The sequence below is a fragment of the Hypoxylon fragiforme genome (assembly GCF_022984875.1).
Source record: "Hypoxylon fragiforme strain CBS 206.31 chromosome Unknown GGS25scaffold_1, whole genome shotgun sequence".
In the NCBI taxonomy this organism is placed as follows: domain Eukaryota; kingdom Fungi; phylum Ascomycota; class Sordariomycetes; order Xylariales; family Hypoxylaceae; genus Hypoxylon; species Hypoxylon fragiforme.
In genome coordinates, this window is record NW_026054756.1 from 3,635,829 (window position 1) to 3,647,550 (window position 11,722).

General features: G+C 49.2%; 4 protein-coding genes across 4 annotated transcripts; 1 reads left to right on the forward strand and 3 right to left on the reverse strand.

Annotated features, from left to right (window-relative positions):
- Positions 1–33: 33 nt before the first annotated feature.
- GGS25DRAFT_472166 (uncharacterized protein) lies at positions 34–1,926 on the reverse strand. The gene has a single exon (XM_049259409.1). It carries the CDS (start codon positions 1,667–1,669, stop codon positions 617–619), a length of 1,053 nt encoding a protein of 350 aa, XP_049121874.1. The 5' UTR covers positions 1,670–1,926; the 3' UTR covers positions 34–616.
- Positions 1,927–2,748: 822 nt separating this feature from the next.
- On the forward strand, positions 2,749–4,685 carry GGS25DRAFT_55472 (alpha/beta-hydrolase). The gene is made up of 2 exons (XM_049265855.1): positions 2,749–2,799; positions 2,848–4,685. The coding sequence occupies exon 2, from the start codon at positions 2,988–2,990 to the stop codon at positions 4,392–4,394; it is 1,407 nt and encodes a 468-aa protein (XP_049121875.1). The 5' UTR covers positions 2,749–2,799; positions 2,848–2,987; the 3' UTR covers positions 4,395–4,685.
- Positions 4,569–6,752, reverse strand: GGS25DRAFT_55445 (uncharacterized protein). Its single transcript, XM_049265854.1, has 4 exons — positions 6,363–6,752; positions 6,030–6,093; positions 5,775–5,955; positions 4,569–5,686 (listed from the first exon to the last, which is right to left on the reverse strand). Exons 1-4 carry the CDS (start codon positions 6,551–6,553, stop codon positions 4,743–4,745), a joined length of 1,380 nt encoding a protein of 459 aa, XP_049121876.1. The 5' UTR covers positions 6,554–6,752; the 3' UTR covers positions 4,569–4,742.
- Positions 6,753–7,556: 804 nt separating this feature from the next.
- On the reverse strand, positions 7,557–11,236 carry GGS25DRAFT_517391 (P-loop containing nucleoside triphosphate hydrolase protein; the record flags this gene model as incomplete). Its single annotated transcript, XM_049263383.1, has 10 exons — positions 7,557–7,594; positions 7,685–7,790; positions 7,956–8,145; positions 8,214–8,244; positions 8,317–8,513; positions 8,562–8,706; positions 8,831–9,634; positions 9,869–10,166; positions 10,215–10,397; positions 10,451–11,236. The coding sequence occupies 10 exons, from the start codon at positions 11,234–11,236 to the stop codon at positions 7,557–7,559; spliced, it is 2,778 nt and encodes a 925-aa protein (XP_049121877.1).
- Positions 11,237–11,722: the final 486 nt, after the last annotated feature.

The following is an 11,722-nucleotide window of genomic DNA, read 5'->3' on the forward strand; positions in this document are numbered from 1 at the left end:
AAATCAGGAGGTTTTTTTTGGGATCGGGATTGGGGTTTGGAAGGGGGAATGGAGGGACGGTAAGGAAAGGGGGGGTTGGTGGTATGGTATGGTACGGTATGGATGGGATGGGTGGGTTAGACAGGCACAGGCAAATTCATGGAACAGCAAACTATTTTAGACAAAGCCGGCACGAAAACAACATTAACAGTAACATATAGATGGGAACCGAAATGCGGACAAGCAGACACGCAGACACGCAGACAACCACGAGCAATCTTGACATGAAGAACAGAACAGAAGAAGAAGAATGGAATCGAAGAAATAGGTAGTGATCAATGCAATGCAATTCCAGTCCAATTTTCTTTTCCTTACTATGTAGGTAGGTATGGAAGGGTATCTTCTCGTCTTGCTCCCTCAACGCCTATGCCAATGCAATCTATCGTAACGTAACATAACGAAACGTAACGACGTAAAATCAATACTTGCTTGTAAACCCATTCCTCGAATTTGTCATGCTAACGGTCATAAAAAAACAAAACTCTACTCGTAATTTCGTAATATGCACCCCAATGATGCTACCTACAAGAAGGGGGCCTGGAACAGAGGCCATCCATGCCAGTATTCAAGGAGGCCGTTACTGCTGTCCTTGGAAGCTCTGCATGAATCGGATCGCATCCTCGATGGGATAACCGATGAAGACAGGGCCAGTGAAGAGCATCTGTGGCTTACTGTCTTGCTTACGTTGTTCCAGTCCAGCAGCGCTGATAAAAGTAGGCTGCTGCGGGTTGCTTGCAATACGAGGTGGCTCCAATGCGGGAATAGAATGCTGGCTGCTCAGTGCAGCATCAACAAGTCTCGTAGAACTCTTGTCATCCCGCTTCAGAGGACTCGAGTCGTTCATCATTTGGGTTAGCTTACTATGGTCGAAGGGACATTTCCCTGTCGTGGCCGGCGGTGTCACTTGCGGTGATAGCGATGAGGGAATACGCACAGGTGCTGGTGGAGGGGACTCGGGCCTAACAGAACTACCACCGCTAAGCGGTGTATCGTAGATTGGCACAGAGATACCCCACGGACGACTCGGAGACTCGCCGACTCTGACTTCCTTGAAAGGTCGGTCGAAGTGGCACTGCCTCTCCGGGTCTTCTTCGCCATGATCTAAAGCGGTATGATCCGGATCGTCTGAGGCCTCTGCACTAACCGTTTGGGCCCAGGTCTCGACTCGAGCGTTCGATGACTTTTCCACCTCACTTTGAGGTCGCGTGTCTTGCTCAGGCAGCATCGGCTGATGAATCCGACTAAGGCCCTCGACCATGTTGGCAAGATTGCCGTACTTGGCATCTAGCTTCTTGATATGCTCTTCGTTCTTCTGATACCTCCGTACACAAACCTCGTGACTTCTGGGGAGCTCATGCTTATGTGTCTCTAGATAATGAGCGATCTCTTCTGGAGAGTGCTGGTTCATGTAGCGAATGGGACACTTAGAGGCTGCAGGCTGCGAGTTGGATTCATCCTGCAGGGCCGCACAGATAGGATCTTGAGAATCGTGCGGTGTAGGCTCCGGGGCGTCATGATTTGTATCGTCTGGCTTCTCCCCAGCGGTAGGCTGGGAGAAGGGACAGTCTAGGCTCCCCTTCTTGCCTGCGACGGTAAAGTCCTTTTCAAGAATTGTGGAGAGGGTAGTCATGGTAGTAGGAGGGAGGCTGTCTCGACTAGATCGACTGCTCTTGCTAGTAGCTGTCAGAGAGGAGGCGACACGTCTACCCTCACGAATGATGACGGCAATCTGATGTTTCGAATCTGACGCCCTTCTCCTAGGTAATGGGACGAAGCTTGTATTTGCGAGGGACGGATTGTGCAATTCGGGAGGAATTTGCAAGTTTAATAAAGTCTCCGAGATCTCAGGTGCCGCTGGAGCATGTTTATCGGCCAGATACTGGAACTTTTAGGATTGACAAATGTTAGCCGAGCGCAACTTGAGGGAGAGAAAAGATTGATGGTCTGTTAATAGACGCAAAGAAATTTCCACAATATGTATCAGGATTCATTGGTATAATTATCGGTCAACACTACCGCGAGGGTAGCTCTTGATCTAGAGCTAATGGTATCATCATATAAAGGTGGGAAACATTGAGGTATTAAGGTAAGAAGGATTGCAAAGTGAGAATGGAGGCGTCATCTTACCTGTTCATGAGCATATCGTAGTTTGTGCTCCAAGACTGTCTGTCTGTCGCTCAAGTTTTGGACTTCATCTGCTAAGGCATTAAATGATTCGATTAAAGTCTGAGTAAGGGTTTGAAGGTTTTGATTATTCATCCCAACTGTAAAAATTTGTTGTTATTGTATTTTTGTGTATTTTTTGTGTAGAAATGTTATGTTGAAAGAAATGAATAAGGTGTGGTTGGTGTGGATGGTGTGGATGGTGTGGATGGTGTGGATACAGAAAGCAGAGGCGGCTGAAATAGGAAGAAAAATTGCAAGGCAACTGCAAGGTTTGAAGTGTCCGAGGTTCCAACGATCCAAGGGATGGGAATATTCCGACAGGGCCGAGATCTCTAACCTACTAGGTTAGGTAGTTCTTCTCCGAAGCAGTGGTACACCTCTTTTGCTGCATATTAATACTTTAAAGGGCTTAAAATGCTTTAAACGGGACAGTCTCCGTAATCGCAAATCGCAAGTTGTAGCTGCCCAAGATATGAGTATGTACATATGTAGGTAGGTAGGTACGCATCATCTCGGCATCTCTGAATGGAGGAATGGAGGAATGCACCTTCTACAATGTAGTTACATACACACATGAGTACCTTCTCCAGTCCTGTAGGTAGTTCTTTCTTGCTCACGCGATAAGTTTTCAACCTTATTTAGCGAAATCCAATAAAATCCCAACTCGCAATCTTCTCTCCAATGTCCAACTAAACATTGAAGCAATTTTACTGCATCATCATCCCATCTTCACCAGAGTACATTTAGAGTCGACGGTATCACTCCATATAAATCGTACAAGTATGGCCAAAGTCGTCGCTCGTCTTCTTTCCGAGAGCAAGCCATATCTGGTCCCAGGCAAAATACTGGTGAAAGAGTTCTGGTTCGAAGTCCCATTGGACCATTCAAAACCAGATTCCAACCCAATCAAACTTTTCGCCAGGAGTGCTACCAAATATGAAAAGCCTATTGTCGAACCAGCCTCAGACGTGAATGTGCAGAAGCCTTACTTTTTATTCCTTCAGGGTGGCCCTGGGCTGCCAACACCTACACCACAGAGCTCCCCCTTGTCAAATTATATGCTTGACAGAGGCTACGAGTTGCTCTTTTTGGACCAGCGAGGTACCGGTCTGAGCAGCACCATTTCTGACAGTACACTTGCGCTCATAGGTGATGCCCAAAAGCAAGCCGACTATCTCAAATTCTTTAGAGCAGACACAATTGTCAAAGACAGCGAAGCTGTTCGCCTTCGTCTGACTGAAGACTACCCAGAAAGGAAGAAAAAATGGTCTACCTGGGGCCAATCCTTTGGCGGCATGACCACCCTCACCTATCTCTCTTTTGCGCCTGAAGGCCTTCGAGAATGCTTCATTACCGGAGGGCTTTCTCCATTGGACAAAGGTCCTGAAGAAGTATACCAGGCCACTTATCGGAGATGTATGGAGCGGAACGTTGCTTATTACAAAAAGTTTCCAGGCGACATTGACAGTGTTAAAATGATTGCCACGAAAATCCGTGAGCTCGGTGGCGAAAAGGGGATACCACTACCTACCGGTGGTTTCTTGACCGTCCAACGGCTGATGACTGTCGGCTTGAACTTTGGCGCTCATGGAGGCATTGACAGAGTTCATAACTACATCGTGAGAATGAAAGCAGATCTTGACCAGTTCGGCATCTTCACCCGCGCTACTATGAATGAATTAGAACAAGACAACGCGTGGGATATTGCTCCTATTTACACCCTACTGCATGAACCATGTTGGTGCTTTGGGCCAGGGGTAGCAGGAAACTGGGCAGCCGAACGAATTGGAAAGGAAATGGAGGAGTATCAATGGCTCCACAAGGACTGGGCTGGACCTGCGAGCCTAGGCGAGAAGCCCTTATTCTTTTCCGGCGAGATGACTTACCCCTTTCTCTTGGAGACGTGTGGTGGGCTCATCAACCTCAAGGAGACTGCTCATATTCTTGCCAAGTATGATCAATGGGCTCCCCTATATGACATTGAGCAATTGGCGAAGAACGAGGTCCCCGTTTACGCGGCATGCTACAACGACATGTATGTCGACCCCGATCTGGCTCGGGTCACGGCCTCCAGAATCAAGGGTATCAAGGTATTCGAGACCAATGTCTTGTACCACAATGCTGTCCGTTCGAACCCAGGCGACGTAATCCCGCAGCTGCTGAAACTGCGTGACGACACCATCGACTAGAGCGATTCATGACACGAGAACAAGGAACACGGCACGCTGTATACCACAGAATAGCAAAATGATATCTTTATTAGGTAGAAAATGGAACAGAAGCAATTTGTTGTTGGATATGAAACGCAATGCCGCAAAGCTAGTACTACCTCGACACGAGCCAAGATCTTAATTATGATATCCATCCAGCCGTTACCAGCATACATGTGCAAGCCTATCTAGGTACCCACTCATCGTGTACCTAAATATAAATAAGCCCATTACTCCCTTACGGTATATCGTATCTCGACAACCCCTTCCCTCCTTCACCTTCCTCGCCCCTCTACGTAGACCCTGGAGCGCTAAAAAGAAATCTCGTCACATGCCATTATAATAATCACCTCGCGGAATCCTCCGTCCCGCCATCAAAGCGCGGGGATTTATACCAGGGAAAGTGGGGCGAGGCCCAACAGCGAAAAGGGGCCTCTCCATAGCCGGCAACTCAGTGTGCTCGTCCTCGCGACGCACAAGCGTCTCCTTGAACATAAGCGCCGAGACCTCGGGGTGGGCGTGGAAGAAATCGGAAGTGTCCTCGGGGCTGCGGCGCCAGAGATGCGGGTTCAGGAAGCCGACGCGGGCGAAGACCATGCGCAGCAGGGCGTCGGACTCGGGCAGGCCCTGGTACAGCTTGTGGCAGAGGCGCAGGACCTCGATCTGGGCGGCGTCGGCGCCAGCGGTCTCGAGCATGTCGATGCAGACGCGGGCGATGGCGCGCTTGAAGTCGTCGAGGAGGAACTTGTTGGCGCAGATGTAGACGTCGAGGTTGAACTCGTAGGTCAAGAGCCAGGTGCGCAGGTCTTGGCCGTGGATGCGGTTTTCGTGGTTGATGCCGCTGTTGCGGTCGAGCCCGGTGCCAGCGGCGGGAGGGGGGGGAGTGGGTGGGCGGTGCCGGTTATGCCTGTGTCGCCGGTGGCGCGGGCGCGGGGGCTCGGCGTTGAAGACGACGACGCCGGGGGGCACGTGCACGGGCATGGGGCCCGGGTGAGGCGGGAAGCGCGGGGCGCCGCAGTTCCAGCAGGGGGGCCCGCCGCGCATCAGGCACTGCCGGCACGCGCACCCCGGTCGGTGCGTGCCCGGGTGCTTCCGCCGCTCCCGCTCCCGGTGCCGGTCCTCGCGCCTGCGCCGCCGGTCGCGCTGCCGCTGGCTCCGGGCCGTGGTCGAGTCGCTGATGAGGGAGCTCACGCTCGAGTCGGAGTCGGAGGCGGCGTTTTGCTCTTCTTCTCGCTGTTGCTGTTGTCGGGTTTTTATTTTGTCGTCGGCGACTATATATTTAGGTTAGGTAAGTCTAAGGGTAGGGGGGGGAAACAAGAAGGGAATAAATATTTTTTTTTTGGAAGGGGTCGTACGTACCAAGCACAGTCGCCGCCGCTCTGATGGGCACGTATTTATTCTCGTAGAGGAAGGCCACGACGAAGTGGAATATCGCCGGGTCCTCCTCCGGCAGGTCGATGGCCTGGGCCTCCGACTCCATGAACTCGCCGCATAGCGCTTTCCGGAAGAAGTCTGCTTTTATGAGGACGCTCTTGTGGACCTGGGTAGAGATGAGAATGGTCAGAGGGGCTGCTCTTTGTTCTGGCAAGGTAGGGGTGGGTTGGCTTGACTCACGTAAAATGTCTGACGGTCCGGTGCTGTGCCAACGCGGAGAGGTATGATTGCGGAGTTGTATCTCCTATAGTATATTGAAATTTAGCTACGTTGGCTCTAGCTTTGAGGAGTGGGCGAGAAGGATTAGGTAGTTGTAGATCTCTGTGTGAAATATGAAGTTTTGGCCATGGGTAGACAGGTAGGAAGGCCAACTAACGCGTTCTACACTTGAAGTTCGCTCGTGGTGGAACGCGCTCAACGTTATCTCTTCACAATGACCGGGTTGAAGGTCGTCCGTTGATAAGGAACTTCACGAAGGACGGGGGTTTCAATCCGAGTTTATCCAAGACTTACCCATCGGCCGATGACAACCATAAATCCTCCTTCGGGTCTACCGCTTCCTCGCGATCCCTCTCGAAGTGTAAACTGTCTAGTACGACTACGCCCGGGGGGTTGATAGAGGGAGCTCGCATAGCATCGCCAAGCGTCATTAGCCTCGAGTTCAATCTGCTAGATCCCTCGCCGGCACTCTCCATACGCTCCATGCTTTTTTTTTTATCTTTTTTTTTTCGTTTGTTTGAGACACTTGCGATGCGATCGGCTTTTCACTAGTCGTGGGAGGGAAACATAGGTATGGTATGTAGCGCCGGGGTAGGAGTTTGGTTTTTGGTCAATTTTGATGTCGTAAAACAGTATACCAAGTCAGAACACCGTCTATCGGAGACATGGGACGGAAAGTAAATGAATTCGTTTAAATTAAAGTAGGCAAGTACCCAGGTAGCTGGTCAGTGTAGATATGTAGTAAGTAGGTAGCCAGTAGCCAGCAGCCAGTAGCCAGTAGCCAGCCACTTTTGTGTTCCGCTCTAGGCATGCGAATCGGGTATTACCGATACTTAGGCAACTAGGCGCAGGAGGGCCTGGAACTGTAACGAAAGTAAAAGTATCACACTTCCATCCCACAGCCCCAGCCGTCTCTGGAAACCGGGGAGCAATATCCCACGAGATTTAATGCCATTACCCGCCAGATTTTCTTTTGAAAAAGGCAGGATTGGGTGGGTGGTGGTTGTTCATCCAAGAACAGGGTCAGCCTGCAGCAGTTTGCTGGTGATGGCATGGTTACCCTATCCTCTGAGTGGCCGAATCCAACCAAGGCAACCAACCAACATGGTGGGTTTAAGTAGGCTTGGTTCAATCCTGCAGGTCGCGGCATCGAAGATCTTGGGGAGGGTGCTGTGCTGCATGAGTCACTAGAAAAGCCCCAGAAAGCCGAGAAAGTCGTCCCCAATCTTTTTGTCTCAGGAGGTAGCGCCACAAACGAGGTAGAATGATAGTACATATGTATGTAGGTATGTAGCGCTATGATTATTTCCAGACCCGATTCGGTTGTCGGTTGTTCAATAGCGCACTCAACATCTTCCATTCAAGAAAGGTGAGGTTGCATCCTGCACCACAAAGCACTACCCAAAGGGCCAAGTAGGGCCAGTACGTGCAGGCGACGGGAAAAGGATGTAAGGGATAGTAAATTTGGGGTAGGACAGCGGGAACCACCTATTCTTCTTCGTAGACCTGTTGCATCATCTCCAATTCTACACCACTGTTAGCTGCCGTACTGCAATGAGGCGGGGTTGGGGTCATGTCACCCATGGATGTCATGTGTTATGTGTTGTAGTACGTACGCCAAAGTCGGTTCGCAGATTCTGTGATCACTGTTGCTTTGACTAGAAGCTTTTCTTCATATTTCTGCTCATCCTTCGATTTGAGCCTCAATTTGTTTGGTTGTGCCTTTTGATTCACTTTAGGTTAGTTTGATTTTTATTTCTTACCATACCTAGTATACTACTAGTAGTATACCTCCCTTTTCTTTCTTTTCTTTTCACTTCATACATCAAAAGGGAATTGAAAGGGAAGAGGAAAGGGGGGGGGGATGAATGCTGTCCACCAACATACCTGTATAAGAATCGGTACAAGTTCCTTCGGCTCCGCATTCGCAATTGCCGCCACCGTTTTGAATCCATTTTCGTAGAAAACTCTTGCGGTCCGACTTTTGACGAATGCAATCTTTGATAGCGCCAATAAATCTGACTTGGCTCCCGCGTTTAATCTATCCGAATAGTGATCAAGTATGGCTGCCATGGCCCTGGGTTTAACGGTTAGTGCCACCAGGTACTATATGTAAATTATTATAGATTTCAATATCGAACTTACCCCCAACTCATATGCTCGCAGAATTTAATCACTGCGCCAGGTTAGTCATGACACATACAAAGACTAGGTAAGCAGGTAATCGATGGCTTCAAGATTCACTTACTTCCAGCAGCAAACCCCTGGCAGGTTTGCGCAAGGGTTTGAACAGCACCCCGTGGGACATCGTACTTTTGAGAGACCACATGAATTGGTTTCTCGTTGCAGAGATCCCTCAGTTGAAGGGCAAGGTAGAATCTACGGTAGATCCGAGCCACCTCCTTTTCCTCAGCGGTCCTTTCTCTGAGTACTCCACCTTGTGCCCTATATCGAGTCAGTTTCCGACTATTTGCAGTGATACGTGATCCTTACATTTTGTTGACTTGTGTCGGTTTTAGGCCGAGGAAGGTCATAACGCGGAGCCCACTCTCATCGAGGCGATCCATCTCTGATCTGAAAACCTGCCAATTAACAGTGACAGACATTTCATGCACGGGTGTGAAGGTGTAGAGAATATCTGTGGCAACATTGTAAGTGTTCTGTCTAAATGTTTGAAAGGAAAGAGATATCAGGTAGGGACGACGTTCGGCATATTTCCTCTTACTAGAGCAATGCGAAACAAGGTAGACTCGGTGACTTACGCATTTCTCCATCCATCACAAAGGCTCGTAGTGCTCGCTGCATCTCACGGTGGATGAACGAGCCGTCCTCCGGTTCTAGCGACGAAGAAACAACTGCCCTGCCGAGCTGCGTCGCAGAATATGAACCAGACTCGTCACACTGGATGAAACCCATCTTGGTTAAATCCAGTAGGCTGGATTCAACATGAGATTCTATGATGTCAGGGGTCGTGGAGTGGTTCAGCATAGTCTTATGCATATAATCATCCACGGTATCTCTCGAGTTCGCCAGTCTGATGGCGATGACTTCCAGCAGTGCTCGTTGTATGCGATGCTTGTCCGTTGTTAGACCACTTGAGATTTGGGGCAATTCGGCAGCCATGAGGTCAATAACATCTTTCAGGTCATCTTTACGACAACACAAGTAGGTTTCGCCGACTTCGTCCTTCCCCTTTCTTCCCGCGCGGCCGCGCATTTGACGGAGCATGGATGGGCCGACCAAGTCTCGGCCCATGCGCGCATTATGAAGAATGACTCTCCTGGCTGGAAGATTTATACCCGCAGCGAGACTACACGTCGCCACAAGTATCTTCAAGACACCGCCATCGTAGGCATTGGCGATCAAGTCGCGCTCTTCTGTTGTCAAGCCTGCGTGATGGAACGCAACGCCGGTTGGAATTGTGTCTGCAAAAGTTGGGTCGAGGCCTGTACTGAGACTACGGAGATCTGCCAGGAGATCTAGCCTTTTCTCGATTATAGCAGGTTCAATATATTGTGTATCATATAATGTGCGGCTAATAAGTCGCGCATCGGATTCGCAACCATCTATATAACACGTCAGCATTCATAGGTCTAGATTACTAGATTATAAATATCAAGCTTCCATAATTCTATCCAGGAGGATAATGAGTCGTAAAATCCATTAGTAAAATATTTTGTTACGTACTATGTATGTGTTAGCCTTCGTGTAATTATGAAAAGTGAGTACCAAAAATGGCAATTTGCCGAAGATCATGGCCTCACAACCCTAGGAAGTATGTACTGACCAGCGACTGTTACAAAATACGAGAGCGCCATAGCCCGACTTCGCCGTCTCCACCGCCAACGCAACCACGGCATTTAGCACCGGATCTTTAAATTCCTTGTGTAGGCTTGGCCGAATTTCTCTAACAGGAGGATTCTGAGATTGACTTGGTCCAGAATCTGGTGCAAGCTGACTGGCTGCCTTGAGGAGACCACTTGTCGATGACGCTGGATAGATTTTGCCTTCGTGAACGAGGTACTCTTCGATAGGTACCGGTCGATAAAATGTGCTATAGATATGGGCATCTAACCAACGTGATAATAGATCGATATTCTGAAATGGTAAGCCTGTGATAGTTTATTTTGGATTACGATTGCCTACAGAGAGGGTTGCACTCATGCCAATAATCTGTAATCCATTCTCTAGACTCAGAAGCTTCGTAGCAATAAGCTCCATCAGGTAGCCACGGTGGTCGTCCTCTATCATGTGGAGCTCATCGAGCACGACAGCCCTCAAATTGGTGATGGTGCAATCATCAATGGCAGTATTTATGAGTGTATTTGCCTATATGCCTATTAGATCCTTCCTATGTTGGAGAGAGGTCGTGAAAAACAGACCTTCTCGAACGTGCAAACCCCGATATCAAAGTCCGCCCACGTCGCCCTGACCTTCCCGCCGCCGAAAAAGCCAACAACCCGGATGGCATCTTTATCGGGCCGCCTTTGCCAATGCGAATTTTCTTCCCTTTCGGGGGTTTTCTCGTCAGAAGACCCGCGCTTAATATCCTGGACAACGTTCCGTAGCCATCGAACCTTCTCTTGGACCAGTGCTACATAGGGCAGTATCAGCAAGGCTTTGGCATTGCTATCTTCCAAAACTCTTTTCAGCATCAGAATGTCAGCGACGAGGGATTTTCCGCCCCCGGTTGGGGCCGTGTAGACTAAGTTTTTGGACCCGGCCAAGAGACCCGGCCCCAGCAGGCATTGCTTTTGCCAAGGATAAATATACTTTATGCCGAGAGCTTCCAAATTATTTACTAATGATGGAGGCAGGCCATACCTCGGGAAGGCTAGGGAGAGTGACCGATCGATGGTTGATGTAGGCGTAGCAGAAATTATTCGACGCTGAGAATACTCGGATAGTTGCCCAGCAGTATCAGGGTCTATCGTCTTGATTTCGCTAGCAGCGAGTCCAGGAACTTGCTTGCCCGTAGCCGATACCCTCTCAAATTGAAGCGGCCTTTCGACTGCAACGCCTTTGGTTACAGAGACATGTTGCTCAGTCTTAGGAACATTAGTATATGATCGTTTAGTGCCCGCAAGGGTGGTCGTATGGAAAGTGTTTTGCTGTAAAGTGGTCGAATCAAGAGTTGTTTTATGGAAGATTCCTCGTTGCTGCTCCATGATGTACTGATTAGGTACCTATGTCGGTACCTTACATATGTCCTTTGAGGTATGTAAGCAAGACGGGAAGCCTACTGATTCGATTGGGGCTGTCAAATTACATGGATCATTATTAGTAATTTTTAGCCCGGATTAAGCCAGAAAAAAAGCAAAGCTCAAAAATTAGTTCAAGTTGCTTATGATTTTGCCTTACAAGATAGAAGTGAAGGCGCGGAATTGGAATGGTGACCAGCACGAAAGTAGCACGAAATCACGTGGATATGGAAAGTTCTATTAATGCCCTTGCATACATGTATGTACGCCAAGCTAAGTGGGGCTTCCCACCTGTTTACGACGGGTTTATGTATCTATGTAACTACATGGTAACAGTACCCAGGTACGAAGGCTGGGACCCTCCCGAAGCATCGGGAGAGGCGTCTGAGCTCCGAAAGACCCGCCTACATGACATAATCAGGTACGGAAAGCCCTGGAGGTCACGGGGGGCTA

What these genes read in the sequence shown, in the direction of transcription:
- GGS25DRAFT_55445 (XM_049265854.1), bottom strand. Translation starts at nt 6,553, where the DNA reads ATGGAGCGTATGGAGAGTGCCGGCGAGGGATCTAGCAGATTGAACTCG. An exon ending in TGGTTGTCATCGGCCGATGG is followed by an intron (nt 6,094 to 6,362) that starts GTAAGTCTTGGA and finishes AATATACTATAG; the next exon opens with GAGATACAACTCCGCAATCA. An exon ending in CGGACCGTCAGACATTTTAC is followed by an intron (nt 5,956 to 6,029) that starts GTGAGTCAAGCC and finishes ATCTCTACCCAG; the next exon opens with GTCCACAAGAGCGTCCTCAT.
- GGS25DRAFT_55472 (XM_049265855.1), top strand. Translation starts at nt 2,988, where the DNA reads ATGGCCAAAGTCGTCGCTCGTCTTCTTTCCGAGAGCAAGCCATATCTG.
- GGS25DRAFT_472166 (XM_049259409.1), bottom strand. Translation starts at nt 1,669, where the DNA reads ATGACTACCCTCTCCACAATTCTTGAAAAGGACTTTACCGTCGCAGGC.